Genomic DNA, 26,092 nt, shown 5'->3' with positions numbered 1-26,092 from the left:
TCCGTGTGAGAGATATAAGGAAGAAAAGGAAGTAAGCAAGCACAGACTCTGGAAGCCATCAGGAGTTCATCTTTTTAATATCAGGAGGCCAGAAGAAAGGACAGAAGTGGCTCTGGCTGTGATGGGGCTCTTACTGGGCCTGCTGCTCCTGAGCTACCTACTGGTGGTCATTTATGGTAAAGTAGCAAAAGGGGGGCCTGGCTGCCACTTTTGGCACAGGCAGAAATGGGGGAGTGGGGAGAGGTGGGACTGAATGCCTACTGAGGAAAGCCTACTCCTGCTAAATGAGTGACTGTTCTCAGCCAATGCTCCAAATTCTCTCAGCTTTGGGCAGAAGGGAGGGAAGTGGTTGGAGGTTATTGAAGAAGCCAGGAGATAAGTTTGGGTAGAAACTGGAAAGGATCCTCTCCTGTAAAACATACATATTATTTTCTAGTATTTGTTGTATCTCAGGGACATTAGAAATGTTCCCAACACCACTCAATTCCCTTCCCCATTTATTGCCCTTCACCTGAAATTCTACCACTAGAATTCTACCATATGTTTACTTCTATGTGCCCCGGTTTGGATCTTTGTTAAGATATACAGCCTCTGGATAAGTAATGTTGTTAGGAGCTAGATGGGACCTTAGAAGTAACCTAGATCCACCATTCAGTGTTTTGGACAAGTGCTCAGAATATTTGTTTACATACTTGCAGTGACTAAGAATCCACTACCTGTCCAGACCATCTAGTCTATCCAATGAACTTTCAGAAAATACTTCATTGTGTTGAACTAAATCAATTCCCTTGTGGCTTCTATCAAAGAATCCCAGCCCTGTTTCTTGGAAACACAAAGAATACATCTTCTTCATATTGTGACAGGTCTTTAGAGTGCTATGGACATAAACCATGTTCCTTTGATTCATCTCTTCTCCAAGTTAAACAGCTTTAGCTCCTTCAACTGTTCTTCACGGGATTTGGTCTCTTACCATTTCTTGGGATGACTCACTTCCCTGTGGACATGGCCCAATTTGTCTAGGGTAATTTGTCCAGCTCAATGCTGGACTTATACACCAAAAGAGGATTGACTGTCTCATAGCAGCATTATTTTGTGAAATCCTACTGTATCCTCATTTATACCCTTGATAACTGAAATAGCCTTTTAGGAAACCGCTGCTGCTGCTAAGTCACTTCAGTCATGTCCAACTCTGTGTGAACCCATAGATGGCAGCCCACCAGACTCCTCTGTCCCTGGGATTCTCCAGGCAAGAATACTGGAGTGGGTTGCCATTTCCCTCTCCAATGCATGCTAAGTCGATTCAGTCCTACCTGACTCTCTGCGACCCCATGGACAGCAGCCCACTGGGCTCATCTGTCCACAGGATTCTCTTAACAAGAATACTGCAGTGGGTTGCCATTTCCTTCTCCCTTTAGGAAACTAAGCCTGAGTAATAGCTAAGTGAAGGTAAATAAGGTAAAAGTATCCTTGATTCATCCCTGCTTATTCCATATCCTTAGAAGTAGAGACTAGATGAGTGCTAACTTGGTGCTATTTGTGCGGTTAGAAAGAATTCAACTTTCCATAAACGACTCAGATTAAATCACCTTGTCCTGGAGCTCCATCATCCATCAAATTCTAGAACCTCAGACTTAGAAGAGACACTGAATTAAGTCACTAAAGAAGGAAAATAACTTGCTCTAGGCCACAAAGCATTAGCAGCAGAGTTAATGCTCCTAAAAATTAGTGTTCTTTCTACAAATACAATATTTTCACTCTCTAATACATTTTAGAGTGCTCCTCTCTACTTTCTCCAAATCAGTTGATTTGATCTGGGAATTAAAGAGACAGGACTGGAGCTCAGAGAATCATTTTGTAAATGTTAAATGTAAATCATGTGTGTGTGTGTGTGTGTGTGTGTGTGTGTGTGTGTGTGTGTGTGTGTGTGTGTGTGTGTATTGTTCCCTCCACAGCTTTTGGAGGTCATTTAGACCTAGAAGCGGGTCTGTCATTTGTGTTGAGAGTCTTACACTACAGACCTGAGACTGGGAACAAACTGAATGGCCAATAACTCCTTCCTTCTCCCTTAATCTCAGTGTCCCCAGCTCATCTATATAGTAAGGAGATCAGTTTGGCTGATCTCAAAACACCCTGCCAGGTGGACAGCTCTGGAGGACTGTGGCTTCATTTCTAAAAAGCCGCTCGATTTAAGACATATGTTGAAAAAATAAAAATAAATCCTAACATTTGCATTTTATAAACACTATAAACATTTTTCAAATATCTGTTATGTAAGCTAATCCTCTATTGAGTGGGCATTCTAATAGGGGAAGAGAGGCCAGGCACAGATGTTCAGGGTCATCAGAAGATCTCACTGCCTGTTTGATGATATGAAGATGAATATTTTAAATGGAGCCCATAATAGATCTCATAAAGGGGCTTAACCTCCCACCCAAACCAGGCCTTTCCTTGCTTTAGGATCATCACACAAGCCACAGCTCTCTTTACTTCTTAAATCCAGGTCCCAGGACTAGTGTGGGCACCAGTACTAGCCCTTCTTTCTCAAGTCAAAACATTTTCCAACAAAGCCCTTTGAGTCAATGTCCAGCCCTTTTCTTTCTTCTGAAGGGATGAAATATTTGAATAATATTCAGTCTCCTGAGGAAGGAGAGCTAAGCTCTGAAGTTCTGGGAAAGATTTCTCAGAAAGCAGGTGGCAGATGAGAGAATTATTTTTTAGGCTGTCAGGAGGATATTTTCCAGCCCTAGGATAGCACTGTTAAACCATATCAAATAGGCCCAGATAACAAGTTTCTGGTTTCAGTTGTGGCTATAGATTAATCAGTTTAAAAAGTAAGGAGGCAGTGTGGCATCTGAAAGACTTCATTCTAGTCCTCCAGGCCTGGCTGTGCCCCTACTTTCTGTATAACTTTGAGTAAGCATCTTTCTTTCACTGAGCCTCAGCTTGTGCATATGTACCATGAGGGAATATGACTAGATGGATTCCAAAAGACCTTCGAGCTATACCATACTGGAAGTCTCCAAATTCCATCCTGCCTGGTACTTCAAACCCTGTTATACAAAATACCTCACCATTTGGTGGTTTATAAGGATCCACAATGGGCAAAGTGTTTCCCCAAGAGTTGGGAATTTCCTGAAATAGATTTTCCCCTACCCAACTTTCCAGGAAAGTGATGAGTATTTATTAATTTGACTTACATTTCACATTGGCTGACAAGCTGCCTTGTTGCTAAAGTGTCCTCTCTAGTTTCCCTACAACAAAGGGAAACTGTCCATAACTTGGTAGGTCCAAGCAGGTTGTAAAGGAGTTGTAGTAGAGTCTCTGTTGAGGGCACAGACCAAAGGCTAGACTTTAGCATTCTCATTGATAGAAGCCCTGGTATTTGGCAATACATTCTGGGAGCTGGAACACATGCCCCCACTGTATCTTCCATCTGCTTGATTAAAGCCTGGAAATCTTAGGTTATATAAAAATCTTTTATTTGTTGAGGGTTTCCCTGGTGGCTCATACAGTAAAGAATCTATCTGCAATGCAGGAGACTTGGGTTTGATCCCTGGGTCAGGAGCATCTCCTGGAAAAGGGAATGGCTACCCACTCCAAGTTCCTTATCTGGAGAATTCTATGGACCAAAGAGCGTGGTGGGCTACACTCCATGGAGTTGCAAAGAGTCAGATATAACTGAGTGACTAACTCTTTTACTTTCTACACTTTGAAACTACCTCTCCTAAGAGAGATACAAAGACATATCTAAATGCAATCCCTCGTTCCTGACTCAGTTAAATAAAACACAAAATCTTCAAGATATGAGCTTATGGATGGAAATTGTTGATGGAATGTGGTGTCTCTCTCAACATCCCCAACATTTCCCTCTTAGTTTCCTTTCCCAGCAAGCCAAGAAAAAAATCACCCTTTGGCCCTACCACCATTCCTACCAGTCAACTCTAGAATTATACTCAGAACCTTTTCCCTTCCAGATATTTTCCTCTCCATTCCTCCTCAGAATAAAACTTTCCAATGTACTTTTTCTGAGATCTCAGAGAAACCAAAAGGAAGATAAAGAAAGGATAGAAATCAGAAAAAATGTCAAGCTTACAAATTGCATGTTTTTAACATTTAACAATAACTAATGATTTTGCTAAACAGAAATGCATCTTATACAAGTTTACACCCTGAGAATTGTCCTTTGCCTACCTCTTTCTTCCCTTCCAGAAAATAATTTTAGTGCAAGGACCCAATCACTGAGCATTTCTGAGGGAGCAGTGAGGAATAAGCAGGGTAGATAGTCCTTTCTTTCTGAACCCGGAAGCCACCGCTTTTCTCCAAGTGCATAATTACATGCAGTAAAATAGCTCAGACCTGATTGCTCAGCGTTTGCTCCCATACTTCTTTTGGAAAATGTTGAAAGAGATTTTTTTCATGGATTTACAGAATATTAGAGTTTGTAGGATCCTTAGCGATAATTTCAATCAGAATTTCTATATAATATATGAAAAAAGTAGGTCTACCATGGTGTAAATGGACTTACACAGGGTCACTTCAAAGCAAGGCAGTGACAGGAAAAGAACTTGAAACTCACAAGTACTAAAAAACTTTAGGGCTTTCCTTCTAAGGACTGGTTCTGATTGATGAGAGAGCTGGCAGAGAACAAAAGATCATGGGAAATCTGAATGTATGAGTTAAGGGTGTGTTTCTCAGAACCCTCTTGAAGCCTGTCACTGCCATTTAGTTCTCAGATGAGTGTACCATCTGTGTCTTCTTCCTTCTTCTCTTCCCCGCTCTTCAGGACATCCCATCCTGGAAGTGCCTCAGAGTGTGACAGGGCCTTGGAAAGGGGATGTAAATATTCCCTGTACCTATGGTCCTCTGCAAGGCTATACACAAGTCTTAGTAAAGTGGCTGGTAGAACGTGGATCTGACTCAGTCACCATTTTTCTACGTGACCTCTCCGGAGACCATATCCAGCAAGCAAAGTACCGGGGTCGCCTGCGTGTAAATCATGAGGTTCCAGGAGATGTGTCCCTCCACCTGAATACCCTGGAGATGGATGACCGGAGCCACTACACATGTGAAGTCACTTGGCAGACCCCTGATGGCAACCAAGTTGTGAAAGATAAGATCATTGAACTCCGGGTCCAGAAACGTGAGTCACTGTGGGTGTTAAGAAAGTACTGGTAAGCAAAGACCCAATAAAGGACTATAATCCTAGAAAACCCTGAGAAACCCAGAGTCCTTAGTTTACCTTCACATAGTCTCTCTTCAATGATATGTACTAATCAGAGGTAGTGAACAGGATATTCTCAGGGTTATCACTCTCGTGGCAGAATTTAATAAATGCTGGGAAGGTTTTCTGGCCTTCAGATCTCTACTCCTTCAAGTGTCCCAGAAAATCTAGCACCCATAGCCTGATTGTATCCTTGGACTCTCTTAAAACTCATAAAAATAAGTATATCTGATAAGGTTATCAGAGAATGGATAAATATTGGCAGAGAAACTCTGCGGAAGGGTATGCATGGATTAGTCAAGATAAGCTTAGCTAGCTTGACAATTTTACAAAATATGACCCCTGCTAATCCAAAACTTCAGATAAACCAAAAACTCTGAACAAAAACAAGCAAACAGAGCAAAATGAAAAACCAAACCAAAACAAAAAATCTGTTTGGGCTTTGTTTTAGTCAGTTGATTTTTTTTCACTCCAGATAGCACAAATCCCCAAATAATACAAAATGATACTTATTCTTTCCAAAGAAATTATTTTTATTTAAGTTGTCTTATTCCCTTTTTTCCCCACATCAGCAGCCCTTTTTAGTTCCCTTTGCAGAGATATTCATAACCCTAGACTCAACATGGATGACAGCCTTGTGTTCTCATATCCTTGTAACTTCCCAGAGCCTCCTCTTTTGTCTTCCCTTTGCAGTATATGTTTGTAAACCCACACTGATGACTGGCAGTGGCTATGGCTTCACAGTACCCAAAGGAATGAGGATTAGCCTTCAATGCCAGGCTTGGGGTTCTCCCCTGATCAGTTATGTTTTATACAAGGAATAGACTAGCAACCAAGTACCCATTAAAGTAGGAATCTTCAGTATCTTACTTTTGAAGTCTGCAGTGGTAGATGACTCAGGTTCCTATTTCTGTACTATCAAGGGCTGGTTAGGCTTTGAGCAGCACAGTAACACTGTGAAATTTGTGGTCAAAGGTGAACAACATTCTTTCTTGGTGAGAATCTCAGTGGACTAAATTGTTCCAGAGATATATCAACATAATGTACTTATCCCAGAGAAAATCGATTGGGGCAGAGTGGGGAGGGAGTCCTGGGTTGTTCAATTACTAAAGAAAAATTCTGGACTGGCACAATAACACTGGAGACTTTGCCTGTCATGATGTAGGTTAAGTAGATGAAGATGGTAAAGGGAAAAGTAATATTTAACTAAGTACCCTTATTTGCCATATACAATGCAGAAGAAGTTGGCACATGTTTTCTCACTGAATCCCACAATTATCTCATGAGATAGCTATCATTACCCTTATTTTACAGAAGAAAAAACTACAAGTCAGAAAGGTAAATCTACTTGTCCAGGGGCTTACTGCTTGGAAGTTCAAGGAAGGATTTGTACTCAGATTTCATGTTCTTCCACTATGTCTGATTGCCTTTTGTGATTGAACCTATGCCAGTTCCTGGGCACCTTTTGGGATAATTTTTATTGGTTTGTTTTTGCTGTGCTTTGATGGGGTTTTTTGCAGTCGTTATTTTTATTTTGTTGGTTGGTTATTCAGTTTTGCTTTATGAAATAAAGCCCTCATCTCTGCATAGTTTCTTTAAATCTCCCCTCTTTTACCCTTAAGCCAAATGCAAGTTCTGGTTGATGTCTAATCAAGGTTTGAATGTTTATTACAGAATTATTTGGAAACCTGCAAACTGTGTGCATAAAGATTGTAGACTGGGATTTAAATGAACAGCCCAGCAGTGATATGGCCAAATGAATCTTGTTGCCCTTCAAGAAATCTCCTTGGAAGGGAAGATACTTATTCCAAGAAGGTTTTTATTTCCCAAAACACATTGAGGGCTAACTTCCTTTAGGAGATTATCTTCAGAGCCTCCTGAAATTTTTATCTTCAGAAGATATCTCAGTGTAACAAAAGTAAGCACTTGGGTCCCCTTCCACTTGGGTTAGGAGGCTGATATTGGTTTGAGACTCCTGTTTGGCCTGCAGGGATTTGTTTGCCAAAGTTTAGATGTAGTAAGGACGTGTGTGCTGTAAGTTATGGTCTGTTAGTTTAGGAAGGAATAAGGGCAGCCTCATCCTGAGAGACATTTATGGACACTGATCCAGTTCTTTGAGAGATGACAATCTGGTCAAGCAGAGAAAGACATGGCCAGAAAGTAAAAAAAAAAAAAAATGTGTGTGCTTCATAAAGAGACAAGTTGAACATTCTCACCTTTCTATAAGTGCATTTCTAGCCCATTTGGGCATGACCTTGCTAACAACCAATTAGCCTGTCTATTCCTTTTCCAGTCCATGCTTACAGGCAGTAAAACTATTAGGCAGTGCTCACAACTGACCTCTACTGACGGATAAGGAAATTGAAGCCCAGAGAAGTTATGTCCTTTCCTGCTCTCTGATCCAAGTTACTTTCTCTTGGCTTCTTCTACCTACCTTCTCTTCCACCTCAACATGGTTCCTTGAGTCTGGTCACCTAATTCATCTCTGTCCTACATATACTTCACATTCTGTGTTATTCTCCAATTCTAGAAAAAGTACAATTTTGCTAAATATAGAACTACTGATTGATAGAATATGTACTTTGAATGGGGCTTCTCATTTGGCACTAGTGGTAAAGAACCTGCCTGCCAATGCAGGAGACATAAGACATGAGAGTTAGATCCCTGGGTAGGGAAGATCTCCTGGAGGAGAGCATTGCAACCCACTCCAGTATTTCTGCCTGGAGACTCCCATGGAGAGAAAAGCCTGGTGGGTTACTGTCCACTGGGTTGCAAAAAACTGGACACGACTGAAGCAACTTAGCATGCACATACTTTGAATTTGTAAGCCCTCTGCCTCATGACCTCCATTGTTTTCAATAAGAAATCAGCTATCTTTTTTTTATGGTTGCTAATATTTTATTTAGGATTTTTGCATTGATTTTATTGTGGTATAGTTGGCATACAATATTAAGCTTCTGGTGTACAATGTAGTGATTCACAAATTTTAAAGGTTATACTCCCTTTACAGTTGCTATGAAATAGTGGCTATATATTTTGGGGTTCTACCATATATCCTTGTAGTTTATTCATTTTATACATAATAGCTTGTAACTCTTAATTATCTAGCCCTTCTTGCCTGTTCCTCTCCCCATTCACACTTTCTTTAATCCATTTATCCGATAATGGTCATTTAAGTTCTTTCCATGTCTTGGCAATTGTAAATGGTGCTGCAATAAAAATTGGAGTGCAATTTTTTTCTTTTTTTTTTTTTCAAATAAATGCACAGGAGTGGAATTGTTGGGTCATATGATAGTTTTATTTTTAGTTTAGTTTTTTTTTTTTCTTTTCTTTTTCTTTTTTTTTTTTTTTTGAGAAACGTCCGTGCAGTTTTCCACAGTGGCTGTAACACTTTTACATTCCCTTCAAGAGTGTGCTACAGTGCCCCTTTCTCCATATCTTCATCAACACTTGCTGTTTGTGATTTTCTTCATAATACCCATTCTGATAGGTGTGAAGTGGCATCAAATTGTGGTTCTAATTTCCATTTCTTGGATTTTTAAAGGTGCTTAGCAACTTTTCATGAGACTGTTAGCCCTCTGTATACTTCTTTGGGAAAAAAAATGACCATTCAGATCTTCTGAAGGGAATGACAACCACTAGTTCTCTTGCCATGAGAAAGCCATTAAATAGTATGAAAAGGCAAAAAGATAGGGCACTGAAAGATTAACTCCCCAGGTTGGTAGGTGCCAAATATGCTATGGGAGAAGAGTGGAGAAACAACGCCAGAAAGAATGAAGAGATGGAGCCAAAGCAAAAACAATACCCAGTTGTGGATGTGACTGGTGATGGAAGTAAAGTCTGATGCTATAAAGACTAATATTTCATAGGAACCTGGAATGTTAGACCCATGGATCAAGGCAAATTGGAAGTGGTCAAAAAGGAGATGGCAAAGAGTGAGCATTAACATTTTAGAATCAGCAAACTAAAATAGACTGGAATAGGTGAATTTAACTCAGATGACCATTATATCTACTACTGTGGGTAAGAATCCCTTAGAAGAAATGAAGTAGCCATGATAGTCAACAAAAGAGTCTGAAATGCAGTACTTGTATGCAATCTCAAAAATGACAGAATGATCTCTTTTCATTTCCAAGGCAAACCATTCAATGTCACAGTAATCCAACTCTATGCTCTGACCAGTAATGCTAAAGAAACTGAAGTTGAATGGATCTATGAAGACGTACAAGACCTTCTAGAACTAATACCCAAAAAAGATGTCTTTTTCATTATAGGGGACTGGAATGCAGATGTAGGAAGTCAAGACATACCTGGAGTAATAGGCAAATTTGGCATTGGGTGAAAGAATAAAGCAGGGCAAAGGCTAATAGAGTTTTGCCAAGATAACTCACCTGTCTCAGCAAACACAGAGAAGACTCTACACATGGACATCACCAGATGGTCAATACTGAAATCAGATTGACTATATTCTTTGCAGCCAAAGATGGAGAAGTTCTATACAGTCAGCAAAAACAAGACCAGGAATTTACTGTGGCTAAAACCATGCTCTCTTTATTGACAAATTCAGACTTACATTTAAGAAAGTAGGGAAAGTCATTAGACCATTCAGGTATGACCTAAATCAAATCCCTTATGATTATACAGTGGAAGTGACAAATAGATTCAATGGATTAGATCTGCTAGACAGAATGCCTGAAGACCTATGGACGGAGGTTCATGACATTGTACAGGAGGCAGTGATCAAGATCAAACCCAAGGAAAAAAAATACAAAAAGGTAAAACGGTTGTTTGAGGAGGCCGTACAAATAGCTGTGAAGAGAAGAGAAGTGAAAGGCAAAGGAGAAAAGGGAAGATATACCTATTTGAATTCAGAGTTCCGAAGAATAGCAGGGAGAGATAAGAAAGTCTTACTCAGTGATCAGTGCAAAGAAATAGAGGAAAACAATAGAATGGGAAAGACTAGAGATCTCTTCAAGAAAATTAGAAATACCAAGGGAACATTTCATACAAAGATGGGCACAATAAAGGACAGAACTGTCATGGACCTAACAGAAGCAGAATATATTAAGAAGAGGCAGCAATTATACGCAGAAGAACTATACAAAAAAGATCTTCATGTCCCAGATAATCACAATAGTGTGATCACTCACCTAGAGCCAGACATCCTGGAATGTGAAGTCAAGTGGGCCTTAGGAAGCATCACTATAGAAAAAGCTAGTGGAGTTCATGGAATTACAGTTGAGCTATTTCAAATCCTAAAAGACGATGCTGTACAAGTGCTGCAATCAATATACCAGCAAATTTTGAAAGCTCAGCAGTGGCCACAGGACTGGATAAGGTCAGTTTTCATTCCAATCCCAATGAAAGGTAATGCCAAAGAATGCTCAAACTACCACACAATTGCACTCATCTCACAAACTAGTAAAGTAATGCTCAAAATTCTCCAAACCGGGCTTCAACAGTACATTAACAATGAATTTCCAGATGCTCAAGCTTAATTTAGAAAAGGCAGAGGAACCAGAGATCAAATTTCCAACATCCGCTGGATCATCAAAAAAGCAAGAATTCCAGAAAAAAACTTCTACCTCTGCTTTATTGACTATGCCAAAGCCTTTGACTGTGTGGACCACAACAAACCCTGGAAAATTCTGAAAGAGACAGGAATACCAGAGCACCTGTCCTGCATCTTGAGAAATCTGTATGCAGGTCAGGAAGCAACAGTTAGAATTGGACATGGAACAACAGACTGGTTCCAAATCGGGAAAGGAGTACGTCAAGGCTGTATATTGTCACCCTGCTTATTTAACTTATATGCAGAGTACAACATGAGAAACGCTAGGCTAGATGAAGCACAAGCTGGAGTCAAGATTGTCGGGAGAAATATCAATAAGCTCTGATATGCAGGTGGCTCCACCCATATGGCAGAAAGTGAAGAACTAAAGAGCCTCTTGGTGAAAGTGAAAGAGGAGACTGAAAAAGTTGACTTAAAGCTCAACACTTAGAAAACTAAGATAATTTCATTTGGTTCCATCACTTTATGGCAAACAGATTGTGAAACAGTGGAAACAGTCAGAGACTTTATTTTTGTGGGCTCCAAAATCACTGCAGATGGTGACTGCAGCCATGAAATTAAAAGACGCTTGCTCCTTGGAAGAAAAGTTATGACCAACCTAGACAGCATATTATAAAGCAGAGACATTACTTTGCCAACAAAGTTCCATGTAGCCAAAGCTACGGTTTTTCCAGTAGTCATGTATGGATATGAAATTTGTACTACAAAGCAAGCTGAGCACCGAAGAATTTATGCTTTTGAACTGTGGTGTTGGAGAAGACTCTTGAGAATCCCTTGGACTGCAAGGAGTTCCAACCAGTCCATCCTAAAGGAAATCAATCCTGAATATTCATTGGAAGGACTGATGTTGAAGCTGAAACTCCAATACTTTGGCCATCTGATTCCAAGAACTGACGCATTTGAAAAGACCCTGATGCTGGGAGAGATTGAAGGCGGAAGGAGAAGGGGACGATAGAAGAAGAGATGCTTGGATGGCATCACTGACATAAAGGATATGAATTTGAGTGAACTCCAGGGATTGGTGATGGACAAGGAGGTTTGGCGTGCTTCAGTTCATGGGGTTGCACAGAGTCAGACATGACTGAGCCACTGAACTGAACTGACCATTTTCCAATTGAGTTATTTTTTGCTGTTGTTGTTTTATTGAGTTATATGAGCTCTATATATATTTTGGGCATTAACACTTTATCATTCTTAGTTGCAAATATTTTCTCTCATTCAGTAGGCAGTCTTTTGTTTCATTGATTTTTTTTTCTGTATAAAAGGATTTAATTAGGTCTTATTTGTTTATTTTTGCTTCTTTTGTTTTAGGAGACAGATGGAAAACAATATTCAGTTGCTAAGTCGTGTCTGAATCTTTGCGATGAGACGCCATGAACTGCAGACTACCAATCTCCCCTGTCCTTCACTATCACCTGGTGTTTGCTCAGACTCATGTCCATTGGGTCGGTGATGCTATCTAACCATCTCATCCTCAGCCACTCGCTTCTGTTTTTGCCTTCAATCTTTCCCAGCATCAGAGTCTTTTCCAATGAGTTGTCTTTTCACATGGGGTGGCCAAAGTATTGTAGCTTCAGTTTAAGCATCAGTCATTCCAATGAATATTCAGAGCCAATTTCCTTTAAGATTGACTTTTTGATCACCTTGCAGTCCTAAGGACTCTCAAGAGTCTTCTCCAGTACCACAATTTGAAAGCATCGATTTTTCAGCACTCAGCATTCTTTATGGTTCAATTTTCATATCTGTACATGACTACAGGAAAAACAATAGTTTTGACTATACAGAAATTTGTCTGCAAACTGATGTCTCTACTTTTTAATACACTCTCTAGGTTTGTCACAGCTTGCCTTCCAAGGAGCTGGTGTTTTTTAATTTCGTGATTGCAGTCACCATCACCAGTAATTTTGGAACCCAAGAAAATAAAATATGCAACTGCTTCTACTTTTTTCCCTTCTAATTGCCATGAAGTATGGGACCAGATGCCATGATCTTTGTTTTTTTAATGTTGAGTATTAAGCCAGCTTTTTCATTCTTCTCTTTCACCTTCATCAAGAGGCTTTTTAGTTCCTCTTTGGTTTCTGCCATTACTGTGGTATCACCTTTGCCAGTATAGTGGTGTCTCTGCATTTTAACACATTGTATATGTATTTATTTAACTTCTATGCAGAGTACATCATGTGAAATGCTGGGCTGGATGAATAACAAACTGGAATCAATATTGCCAGGAGAATATCAACAACCTCAAATATGCAGGCAATATCACCCTAATGGCAGAAACCAAAGAGGAAATAAAGAGCCTCTTTATGAAGATGAAAGAGGAGAGTGAAAGAGCTAGCCAAAAACTCATTATTAAAAAAAATGAAAATCATGGCATCCAGTCCCACTGTTTCATGGCAAAGAGATGGGGAAACAATGGAAACTGACAGATTTTAATTTCTTGGGCTCCAAAATCACTGTGGATGGTGACTGCTGTCATGAAATTAAGACATTCTATCCTTTGAGGGAAAGCTCTGACAAACCTAGACAGTGTATTAAAAAGCAGAAACATTACTTTGCCTGCAAAAGTCTTTTTAGTCAAAGCTATCATTTTTCCAATAGTCATGTACAGATGTGAGAGTTGGACCATAAAGAAGACTGAGCACCAAAGAATTTATGCTTTTGAATGGTTGTGTTGTAAAAGACTCTTGAGAATTCTTTAGACAGCAAGGAGATCAAACCAGTCAATCCTAAAGGAAATTCGTCCCAAATATTCATTGGAAGGACTGGTGCTGAAGCTGAAGTTCTAATACTTTGGCCAAGAAGATTCATTGGAAAAGACCCTGAAGCTGAGAAAGGTTGAGAGCAGGAGGAGAAAGGGGTGACAGAGGGTGAGATGTTTGGATGACATCATGGACTCAATGGACAAGAGCTTGAGCAAGCTCAGGGAGATAGTGGAGGTCAGGGAAGCCTTGTGTGCTACAGTCAATGGGGTAGCAAAGAGTCAGATGGGGCTGCAGTCAATGGGGTTGCAAAGAGTCAGACACAATTGAACAAGAATAAAAAAGTAACAAAAATAAAAATGTCAATAAAAAATTAAAATGTCAAAAGTTGTTTGACATTACATAGCACTTTAGAATATTTTGTCTATACTTTTCTATCCTCTTCTGTAACTTCCATTATGTGTATATTGGTGCATTTGATGGTGCCCTGCAGTTCTCTGAGGTGCTGGTCATTTTCTTCATTCACTTTCCTTTCTGTTTCTCTAATCTGCTAATTTCAATTGTCACCAGTTTTACTGATTCTTTCTTCTGCCTGTTTAAATCTGTTTTAGTGAATTCTTCTTTTTAGTGGGTTTTATTCTTTCAGCTGGGGCTTTCCAGGTGTCAGAAGCGGTAAAGAATTCAACTGTCAAGGCAGGAAACATAAGAGATGCCAGTTTAATTCCTGGATCAGGAAGAGCCCCTGGAAAATTCTTGCTTGGAAAATCTCATGGAGGGAGGAATCTGACAGGCTACAGTCCATAGGATTGCAAAGAGTCATACATAACTGAAGCAACTTAGCATGCATGTTTTCGGTTATTGTATCTTTCATCTCCAGGATTCCTAGTTTGTTCCTGTTTTATAATTTTTGTTTAATAACATTTTCTACTTGGTTTGAAGTTTGTAACATTGCACAGGGGGAAGTGACCAAAACTACCCCAAAGAAAAATAAATGCAAGAAGGCAAAATGTTTGTCTGAGGAGGCTTTCCAAATAGCTGAGGGAAGAAGAGAACTGAAAGGCATGGGAGAAAGGGAAAAATATACCCAACTGAATGCAGAGTTCCAGAGAATAGCAAGGAGAGATAAAAAGGTCTTCTTAAGTGAACAATGCAAAGAAGTATAAGATGATAGTAGAATGGAAAGACTAGAGATTTCTTCAAGAAAATTGGAGAGGTCAAGGGAAAATTTCTTGCAAGGTTTGTCATGATAGATGACATAAATGGTAGGGAATTAACAGAAGCAGAAAAAGTTAAGAAGTGGCAGAACTCTACAAAAGAGGTCTTAATGACCAAGATAACTATGATGGTGTGGTCACTCACCTAGAGCCAGACATTCTGGAGTGTGAAGTCAAGCGGGCCTTAAGAACATGACCACAGAAACAGCTAATGAATATGACGGAATTCTAACTGAGTTATTTAAAATCCTAAAAGATGATGCTGTAAAAGTTCTGCACTCAATATGTCAGCAAGTATAGAAAACTCAGCAGTGGCCACAGAACAGGAAAGGCCAGTTTTCATTCCAATCCTAAAGAAGGGCAATACCAAAGGATGTTCAAACTACCATACAGTTGCACTCATTTCACATCCTAGTAAGGTTCTGCTCAAAACCCTTCAAGCTAGACTTCAGCAGTACATGAATTGATATCATCCAGATGTACAAGTTCGGTTTAGAAAAGGCTGAGTAACAAGAGATCAAATTGCCAACATTTGCTGGATCACAGAGAAAGCAAAGGAATTTCATGAAAATATCTACTTCTGCTTCATTGACTACACTAAAGCCTTTCACTGTGTGCATTAACACCCACAAAGTATGGAAAATTCTTAAGGTAATGAGAATATTCATTGGAAGAACTGATGCTGAAGCTTCAGTACTTTGGCTATTTGATGGGAAGAGTAGACTCATTGGAAACGACCCTTATCCTAGGGAAAATTTGAAGAGAAAAGGAGAAGAACATTTCAGCAGATGAGATGGTTAGATAGCATCACTGACTCAATGGACATGAATTTGAGCAAACTCTGGGTGATAATGAAGGACAGGGAAATCTGGTGTGCTACAGCCCATGGGGTCACAAAGAGTCAGACACAACTAAGTGACAGAACAACAACTTGGTTTGAACTGCCCTCACTATTTTAGTTTTTGGACACAATTTCCTTTATTTTTTTTTAAATAACAAATTTAGTTGATTTAAAGTATTTTATTCTAATGAGTACAGTATCTGTACTTCCTCAGAGAAAGTTTCTATTCATTGCTTTTTTTCTTAACATGTTGATGGACTATATTTTCCAATTTCTTTTTTTTTATTTTAATAACTTTATTTATTTTTAAATTAAACAAAGATGAATATTTTTAAAGATAAAAAGCAAAATTCACAAAGATTGATATCATAAACCATGAGATACCTAACAGCAAAGAAACAAAGACACATAAAGCAAAAACCTCAGAAGAAGTATAAGGGAAAAAATATATATATAATCATGTGAGAAATATTAACATATCTCTGAGAATATTTTATCAAATGCAGAAAATATAAGAATAGGACCATCTTGATGATGCAGTCAATAATTTAAATACAGTTGATTTCTATTTATATAAATTTACGTGAATTTTATATCCTGCAAAATGTATTTAAAATTTTATATCTCATATGCTGCTATTAGATATCCATAGGACATTTAGAAAAACTGGCAAACAATACTAAATTTCAAAATGTAGAATTTTCTTGTGTGATTCAGTTATACATACATGCATATATTATCTTTTAAATTATTTTCCATTATAGGATAATATAAGATATTGACTATATTTCCCCATGCTACACAGTAAACCTTTGCCACTTCTTGCCTGTTTTTTTAAATTATAAATCTAGCATTCTATTCATACTAAGTCAAATAAGTGGAAATCAAACTGTCAAAAAATTTTTTTTAGTTAGGCAAAAGTTCATAAGTTTTCTAAAAAATATATATATTATACATATTATTTACAGTTGTGTAAGCTTCTTGATGGGAGGGACTGGTGGTGGGAAAAACTGAATACTCTACCTGGCAAGACTCTCTCCTTAAGATTTGATGGAGAAATCAAAAGCTTTCCAGACAAGCAAAAGTTAAGAGAATTCAGCACCACCAAACCAGCTTTACAACAAATGCTAAAGGAATTTCTCCAAGCAGGAAGCAAGAGAAGGAAAAGATCTACCTACAGAAAATGAACCCAAAACACGAAAATTGTAAAGAGTAAATACCTTAAATGCAAATAAATTAAACACACCAAACAATAGACATAGACTGGCTGAGTAGATGAAAATATGTGCATGTATGCACTTCCACTTATCACTGTGCTTGATCCTCCCCCTGAGTTGTGTGTAATAATTTTATAATTATTAGGCTAATCATGTTCCCATTATGGCTTGCAATTGCAATTATCTTTTATTTTTTTATCTGGCTATCTTCATTTCTTTTCATTCTTTCCTCTATATTCTGTTCTGCTGCAGTGATTTTCAACTTTCTGTCCTCCAGGTCAGTTATCTGTTCTTCTGCCTCAGTTATTCTGCTATGGATTTCTTCTAGTGTATTATTCATCTGTTTGTTCTTTAGTTCTTGTAGGTCTTTGGTAAACATTTCTTGCATCTTCTCAATCTTTGCCTCCGTTATTTTTCTGAGATCCTGAATCATCTTCACTATCATTACTCTGAATTCTTTTCCTGGAACTTTGCCTATCTCCACTTCATTTAGCTGTTTTTCTTGGGTTTTATCTTGCCCTTTCATCTGGGACATAACTTTCTTTGCATGTCTCATATTTTGTTGAAAATATAATGTGAAAAATCTAGAATTCTGAGTCTCTGTCTCTCTCTCCAGGGCTTGCTTTTGTCACTGCTTTCTGTACTAATTGCTATTTGTTTGTTCAATGACTGTCTGAGCTAATTCTATGTAGTCTCTTGTATTCTTTGTCATGGATTACCACTGAAGTCTCTGATCAATTTAGTGGTAAACTATTGATTGGACAGATATTTCTTTAAATACTTGGAATCATTAAAACTCCAAGGGTTCTGTTGCCTGTTTAACTGTTTTCAATGCTTACCCAGTAAGTTTATAACTGTGCTGTAGCCTTCATTTCCTGCTAATGCAGAGCCTCAAGGCTAGTCAGAGATAAGAACATATGACATTCTCATGTCTTTCCTGAGCATGCACACAACCCTATGCATGTCTTGGCTTTCCAGATTCCAGGAATGTGTCAGAGATTTTCAAAGTCTCTGAACATTTAATTACTTTTTTTTTTCTTTTAAGCTTTTTGGCAAGTCTCTTGTTTACCTCAATTGTTGTCTAATGCTCCAGGCATCTGTCTGACAAATACACCCTTTCCCTGGCAAGAGTTTTAGCACTGGATGACCAATAAAGACAAACCTTTTGAATCAGGTCTTTCAGGAATTGCCACAGAAGTCAAATAATGACAATTTTGGGGAGTATTAAATCTGTTTTGTTCAGTCTAGTACCTTGAACAAGGCTTATTTTCAAGGCTACTACTGGCCTGGGACAGGGTAATAGAGCTGAGATAAATTAAAATGCAACAATATTTGCTGTACTTAACAAGACTGGAGTGTTTTTCTTCCATAAATGCTACCTGGGTTGATTCAAATCTTTGGCTATTTTCCCAAAATCTTAAAGAAAAAAAAATTGTGAAAAATTTTGTCAGTCACTTCACTGCTTTTATGAAGTAAGTATTTGAAGGTTATTATTCTGTTATCTTTACTAACTCACCACAGTCACCTTCTTTGTAATACTTCTAAGACCCTCTCAAGAGAATAAGCAGCTAAATTTCAACTGGAAGTTAGTTAAAACAAAATTTTTTCCCCATCCAGATTGATTAAGTATCTGACTGGCCATTACTTATTTCCCATTTTTTCCTAAAGCATTCAACTGTTCACTCAGGGGTGCCAGGACCCTTGAATGGACTCCCTTTTCTTTGCAGATTCCTCAAAGCCACTTGATACCAAGACTAAGTCACTTCCAACCATGCAAACCCCTTTGGAAGGTGAGTTTTACTGGGATTCTGTGGGAACAGGGAAGGTCTGAAATGGTGTCATGGAAGCCAAGGGAGGAGGCTCAATGCCATTAGACAGGTAATAAGAGGTTACTGGGTTCTTCATAAGGAACATAGTAATAAAAACATGGAAATAAAAAGACTTAAGGGTCATGAAGAATTGAATCATATATATATATATATATGTGTGTGTGTGTGTGTGTGTGTAAATATATATATAAATATATAATACATGTTTATATACAATAAATTTCCTTGCAGATTCCTCAAAGCCACTTGATACCAAGACTAAGTCACTTCCAACCATGCAAACCCCCTTGGAAGGTGAGTTTTACTGGGGTTCTGTGGGAACAGGGAAGGTCTGAAATGGTGTCATGGAAGCCAAGGGAGGAGGCTCAATGCCATTAGACAGGTAATAAGAGGTTACTGGGTTCTTCATAAGGAACATAGTAATAAAAACATGGAAATAAAAAGACTTAAGGGTCATGAAGAATTGAATCATATATATATATATATATGTGTGTGTGTGTGTGTGTGTAAATATATATATAAATATATAATACATGTTTATATACAATAAATTTCCTTGCAGATTCCTCAAAGCCACTTGATACCAAGACTAAGTCACTTCCAACCATGCAAACCCCCTTGGAAGGTGAGTTTTACTGGGGTTCTGTGGGAACAGGGAAGGTCTGAAATGGTGTCATGGAAGCCAAGGGAGGAGGCTCAATGCCATTAGACAGGTAATAAGAGGTTACTGGGTTCTTCATAAGGAACATAGTAATAAAAACATGGAAATAAAAAGACTTAAGGGTCATGAAGAATTGAATCATATATATATATATGTGTGTGTGTAAATATATATATAAATATATAATAAATGTTTATATACAATAAATTTATTTATATGTATATAAATATAATAAATAAATAATAATTAATAAATTATTATTTAAAATAATAAATATATATGTATAAATCATATATATATAAATCATATATATATATATATATCTTTGTAAAAATGATTGAGGCAAAAAGAATAACCCTATAGGAAAAGTGGAAAAAGAAAACTGACTTCTCCTCTGCTCCTAGTCTGAATTGTTATGGGACTTTAGGTATATTTTCTCTCCTTTATGGCCCTTCTTCCCACCAGCGTTAAAAAAAAAAAAAAGTAAGCTATCACATTATTGTATTTAATTGGCCAAAACGTTCAACCAAGTTTTTCTCTAAGGTATTATGGAAAAACCCAAATGAACTTTTTGGCCAACCCAATAATAGTGGTCAATGACATGGCCAGGAATTCTGGAAATCTTAGCACAGATACCCAAGGAAGAACTGCATTCTTTGTAGCCACCCTCCATCTTAAAATTTCCTATCTGGAAGAGAGGTCTCTGACACTAATAATCCTGTTGTTATAGCAACATCCACAGTGAATACATCCTGGGGCAGAATAACAGAAGTGGATGGTTATATTGGAAAGACAAGTGCTGGACCAGGTAAGGGAAATGTTAACACTTCTATTCCTTCTTTTTGGCTCTTAACTTTGAAACAAAAACTTTCCACTATACACACTATTCTATGTCATTCTACTCCACAAACTGTTACCTCCTAGACAGATGAGGTGGATAAAATGGAGAATGGAGAGGGAAAGATAGAGATATAGGGATGGTCAAAGTCAGAATGGGTTTAAGGGTAGTGATAGATGTGTTCTCTGTTGGCATAAGAATATACTTCCTAAACATTCTATGTAAAATTTGAATGGGACTATGGCTTCAGCCAGCTCTCCTAGGGAAACAGGCATTGGACCAGGTAAGGGTAGTGGCAAGGCTTCATTACTTGAGTAATTCTTCAGAGGTCACCAAGCAGCTTGCAGCTGATTTCTGATTCCTTCAAAGTTTCAAGGATCACTAAGTCAAAGTCTCAGAGATGCAAACCCCAAAGATAAGTTCTTTGGGTTTTCACCTGGAGCTAATAGCTAGTATGCAGTGGTATGACTACACTGATTATTAAAACAAAGAAATACTTGTATTTTATATCATTTTATTTCATCAACAATACTAGTTGATGCTAGATGTTTCCTTTAACCACTGTTTCCCGTTATCACCTTGACTGCCTTGGCCCATCCCTCAGAACTCTCTAGACCACTCCCATGGTCCTGCAACAAAAGTATTGATGCCTGGATACCTCTAAGACTCCCAGTCTAGAGTAGGTATCTGTTTTGATTGATAGGTACATAGTAGTTTGATGACTATCACTCCTGGTCTTATCCTCTGGTTGTGTGTCATTGATGGTGGACTTAATGCCTCTGTACTTCTGCCCTCCTGGTTGCAGAGTTTCTTGGTTGTCTCAGGTCACAGCTTAAAATTGTTTTGTGTTCCATTTTTGTGGTGTCACTTTTGGCTTGAAGACTTCCATAGTTCCATGTCTCTTTTGGCAATATCCATAGGAGAAGGGGGTCTAGAAGATACTTCTTAAGACAGTTGATTTGAGAACATGAGAAAATAACTTTTGGAGGAATGGATACTCTAATATTTGGGGTTTATGTCCTACATCCTCTATTATTTTAAAACTTGACTCTCTCCCATGAGGAACCTTCCCTTGATCTGTATCTTTTCATAACTTGGGTTCTCTCAACTCCAATCAGAGCTCTAAGGACCACAAATACCAGAGTTCTAAGGTATAATATTTTGGGATCTAGAGAAAACAAAGTCAGTTGCAGCAGTAAATCCTAAGGATACTTGGATTCCTTCCCCTCTCCATCCATATCCCCTGACCTCACTCCCTAGATTCAGAATATTATAGCTACAAGTGCATTAGACATCATCCAGTCTTTTCATTGAACTTATGGGGAAACTAAGGTATTAGTCAAAAATCTGATTAAAGTCACTGTATTTATTCTTCTATGACTTCTATGTATTTAGCCTTCTAGGACTGCTGAAAAAGTACCCCATACTTAGCACCTTAAAATAACACAAATGTATTATCCTATACTTCTGGACATCAGAAGTCTGACACACTGGGATAAAATTAAGGTATAATTCAGCTTTTTGGAGACTGGGGATAATCAGTTTCTTTGTCCTCCTTTCAGTTCCTAGAGGTTACCTTCTTTCCTTGGCTTCTGGTTACCTTCCACCATTTTCAAAACTAGCAATGTAGCATTTTCAAATATCTCACTATCATCTCCTCTTCTTTTTCCTTCTTCCACTTTTGGAAGACCCTTGAGATTCCATTGAGCCCACCCAGATATTTCAAGATAATCTCCTCACTTCAAAGTCAATGAATTAACAACCCTAAATATATCTGTAACCTTAATTCTTCCCTACAGTGTAAACTAATATACTGGGGATATGAATATGAATGTCTTTGGAGGACCCTTATTTTGCCTACCACAGTCATACAGCAAATAAATAACAGATCCAGGACCAGAAGCCTAGTCCAGGGGTTTCCTTCAACTTATAGGCATGATTTAGATAAGTAACCCAGGAGACTCAGTGGAAATATGTTTTGAGGATTAAGAAATCTGAATACTTGGGCAGAGTGTTTGAATAAAAGAATCATTGTGACTAGAAGTAATTGATCATAATCTCAATAAGGTAGTGTTTTTGTGAATCTGGGAAACACTTTCTCCTAAGAAAATGTGAAAAACCTCTGGCCCCATGGAAAGCATGGAGTACTGGTTCAAATGCCCAGGCCAATCAACCAACAATGAGTGGATCTGAAATAACTTGCACATTCATGGAGTCTCTAGCTTTTCTCAAGTCTTTCTCATGGATCCAAGGTTTTGTTTGTCTCTCTGGCTAGCTAAGAAAGTTAGGAGAAGATGGAAAAGAAAGAACTGTGGGCTAGTCTGGACTGATCCTTGGAGTCTCTGTTTCTGGACTGTTTTCAACTAGACACCATTTGGTCTTGTTTTGCCCTCTAGGAAAAGGCCTATCTATCTTTGCCATAATTCTCATCATCTCCTTGTGCTGTATAGTGTTCATCACCATGACTTATATCATGGTCTGCCGGAAGACATCCCAACAGGGTGAGTGATGAATATGAATGGGTGGCTTTTGCTTATTCTTTCATTCAGCAGTACAGTTGAGCATAAACTCTGTATCAAGCACTATGTTAGGTATTTCAAAGGGTCCCCTGAAAGTGAGGATAGGGAATCCATGGAGACAGACATGCAATAAGAGTACAACATATGAAAGTTAATTCACAAATCTTTTTACTCAACCTGGCACAGCATCTACATAGTGGATTTTTAATGAGGAGAAGGAGAAGTCACAATTACTTGCCTCAAGTTATTTACAGTTTAATTAATGGAATCAAGGTAGAGTCATGTAGTTTATCAATAACAATACATAGCTATAAAGGCTATGAAGTTAAGGTTTGGAGAAGATAATCAATGCTAAAGGGATCCAAAGGATAGGAGAATGAGTTAGGGTTAGAATAATTATCAAGGGCTTTCAGAAGGAGGCAGACTTAGATCATAACTTGGGGGATGAAAGTCATTGAAAGGGGACAATAGTCTACAAATACATGAAATTACATGAATAAAGGAGTGAAATTGTAAAAGACAAATGTGAGTGGAGAATAGAGAAACTTCATGTAGCCAAGCAATAGACAAATACAAAGGAAATGATAAGTTCATTCCTGACTCTAGAAAGTCTTGAATGACAGGTTAAGGAATTTGGAATTTCTTCTCTAAACCTTGCATTAAAAATCACTTAAAATTTTAAGCCAGGCAGTGATATGATTACAAGTGTAGTTGTCAGGGTCATTTAACATCTGTTTGCCAACAGAGGAAAAAGAGAATCTTAATGTTTATTTTTAAGTAAAGCCTAACTACACCTCAATTCCTTTTGCACTAGTCATTTTAACTAGCATTTGTGTGTCTCTTCCTTTGAAGTATCTCCTACTCTCTAATAGTCTGATTTCTACCATAGGTCTCTCCAACCCAAAAAGAGGAGGAAGCCTTGAGTTTCTCCTTCTCCTGGGTTTGAAGTAAAAACTCTTGTCTTGGCCAATTACCATGGCTATGATCCGTGAGGCTAAACTTGGAAGTGGAGATATCTTAAGTTGCCACAAATCCTGGGAGTACTAAAAGGAAAACATTCATCATAGTCTCAATGAGACTGAATATAAACTGTAACCATATTAGATTATTTCCCTTTCAAAAACAGTCCAGGGTTCACCATGACTCAGAGGGCAGAGGTAAAAATGTAGCACCCCATTGAAGGCCCTCTGTAATGTGGCTCTGGCCTATCTTGTCAACCCCCACCATTCTCTTAGACCTAATTTCATTCCCAGTAACTGGAGTCAAACAGGCAAATAGGTGACACACCTCATGTCTTTATACTTTTTCCTTCCTGAATTGCCTTTCCAGAATTCATGCATTCTATCTCTCTATAAGGGAGAGAACCTCAGGGCATCATCTCAATTTAACATGTAGCTTCTGAGTACCTACTATGTACCATTCACTAGGCATATAAAAATGAAAAAGATCCTACAGTATGAAAGGTGCCGGGCCAATCAGGGAGGTAAGACATGGAAATGTAAGGCTTTATCACAAAACAAAAGACCTGCAGCATTCTGTTTTTGCTTTATTGTGGTTTAATGTATACGTTCCCAGTTGCATCTCTGAAAGATTACAAGCACCTAGAGGGCAGTACTAAGAGACATCCATCTTTGTACCAGGTTACAGAGTTTTTAAGCCTACATGGAATGTAGCTACTTCTCCTCCACAGACACTAGGGGGCAATGGTGACTTATTCCAAGATCTTTCCTGGATGCAGGATGGGGATAAGTGCACTTGAGAATGACTGAAGCATTTGTCTGGGCTCTGAATGGCTGCCAAGTTTTTCATAAGGACTCCCTAAAGGATATTTGACAAGACTCCTGGGTGGAGAGTGGATCCAGTTCCAGTGTCCCTCCCCCCATCTCACCAAGCTCTAGCCAAATGTCCAGAGTCAGATTGTGCCAAAGATGACAGTGATCAAGTGTGCTTCCTCTTCCTTTCCTGAATAAATCTGCATCTGTTGAAAAACAGGTAAATCTGTATTTCAATCCACCTTCCTAACAGCTCCTATTTGTTGGAAGGCTGAGACATATTGAGATCCCCCTTTCTGTCTCCTCTTCCCTTTTCTTTTCACAAGGACTCACATTTGGCCCTTACCCATTCCCTATGGAGACTTCTGACTTGATTCTTCTTCTTTTTTTTTTCTAGATCATGTCTATGAAGTAGCCAGGTAAGATAGCTTCTCATCTTCTATCTTTTGGCCTGTTCCTTGTCCTCAAGTTTGTTGGTTATTGGCAGAGAGGGCAAGGGGGTTTGGTACAGACCAAATATTAAGCCCAGAGGCCTTCAAGGTCAGGGAACAACTTTCTTCCCTCTCAAAAGCACCTCCTGTGGTACTGTCCTGACCCAGTGAACACACAAAATAATCCAAGTCCACTAGCCCTCTGTTCCTAGAATCCTTGGGTGGCAGGTGCCTGATGGTCAGTTGTCAATAACTGGGGCAGAAAAGCGGGAAACCAAGATACCAGATTCAAGTTTCTTCTCATGAGTGGTGGGCTCTTGGACCACAGGTTTCGTGCCAGGAAGGCCAGTGGCTCTGGTGAAACAATGAGGGTGGCCCTCTTCGCAAGTGGCTGTTCCAGTGAAGAACCAGCTTCCCAGACTCTGGACAATGACTACTCTGATGAGCCTTGCCTGGGCCAGGAGTACCAGATCATCACCCAGATCAACAGTGACTATGCTTGTCTGCTGCATACAGATCCCCTGGACTATGAGCTTCTAGCCACCAAGGGCAAGATTGTCTGCTAAAAATGTCCTACTGGGCTGGTGTCTATTGACATAATTGCCTATTCAGCCCAGACAGTCTACACGGCCCCTTTCCCTGCTGTTTCTTCCTGGTTAGTCCAACATGTCTTCTTTGCCAACAATAGGGTTGCTAAGAGTAACTGGTTTTGCCTAAGAAATTACCATATGTAACTCAAGCAAGTCTGCTGCTGGGTCATGCCCTAGACCCTTCTAGTATTCCTGCCTACAGCTTCCATTGCTTTTCTCCAAACACCAGAAGAAAGTATCCATAACACTAGGATTTGGTCACCATGTCTCCAGATACCCCTCAACTTTGGTCTCTTACCACTGAATGACCAGAGGGAGGCTCAGCTCTGCCAGCTCAAAGGATTAGTTGGGTTCAGGGTCACTTCCCTTTCCCTAGTGCCAGAGAGCTTTGAATCAGGATTATCGTGGAACAGACCAGGGTTCAGTTCTGCTCCTGTACTGTGCGCCTAGTGTTCTGGTATTCTTTTGATGCTCAATAAATACCTAAGCATAATAACATCATTGGTCATATTGGCCCTCTCTCAAGTACCTACCAAGAGTTATTAAAGGGAGACTAGTTGAGATGGTTGAGGCCCTGGGAGTATGGATAGAACCTTTGCTTTTTTGGTTTTTCTTCCGTCACACCCACACTATCCTTACTTCACTTCAGCAGTGAGCTCACTGAAACACAATAAATCTTTGGTAAAAG

At 38.9% G+C, this 26,092-nt stretch overlaps 1 protein-coding gene across 4 annotated transcripts; it reads left to right on the top strand.

The window, feature by feature from the left end:
- Nucleotides 1–26,087, top strand: VSIG4 (V-set and immunoglobulin domain containing 4). Of its 4 annotated transcripts, XM_065915502.1 has the most exons (9): nt 1–176; nt 4,784–5,140; nt 18,492–18,554; nt 18,825–18,887; nt 19,156–19,218; nt 19,985–20,062; nt 22,489–22,593; nt 24,781–24,802; nt 25,143–26,086. In XM_065915502.1, exons 1-9 carry the CDS (start codon nt 122–124, stop codon nt 25,378–25,380), a joined length of 1,044 nt encoding a protein of 347 aa, XP_065771574.1. In that variant the 5' UTR covers nt 1–121; the 3' UTR covers nt 25,381–26,086. The 4 variants fall into 4 exon arrangements, with proteins under 4 accessions (XP_065771574.1, XP_065771577.1, XP_065771575.1 ...); XM_065915505.1 differs by lacking the exon at nt 22,489–22,593 and having other exon boundaries at nt 25,143–26,087; XM_065915503.1 differs by lacking the exon at nt 18,825–18,887.
- The last annotated feature ends 5 nt before the right edge of the window (nt 26,088–26,092 follow it).

Source organism: Muntiacus reevesi, chromosome X (assembly GCF_963930625.1).
Source record: "Muntiacus reevesi chromosome X, mMunRee1.1, whole genome shotgun sequence".
Taxonomy (NCBI): Eukaryota; Metazoa; Chordata; class Mammalia; order Artiodactyla; family Cervidae; genus Muntiacus; species Muntiacus reevesi.
Note: the sequence above shows the minus strand (reverse complement) of the source record. Positions and strands in the feature narration are given on the sequence as shown.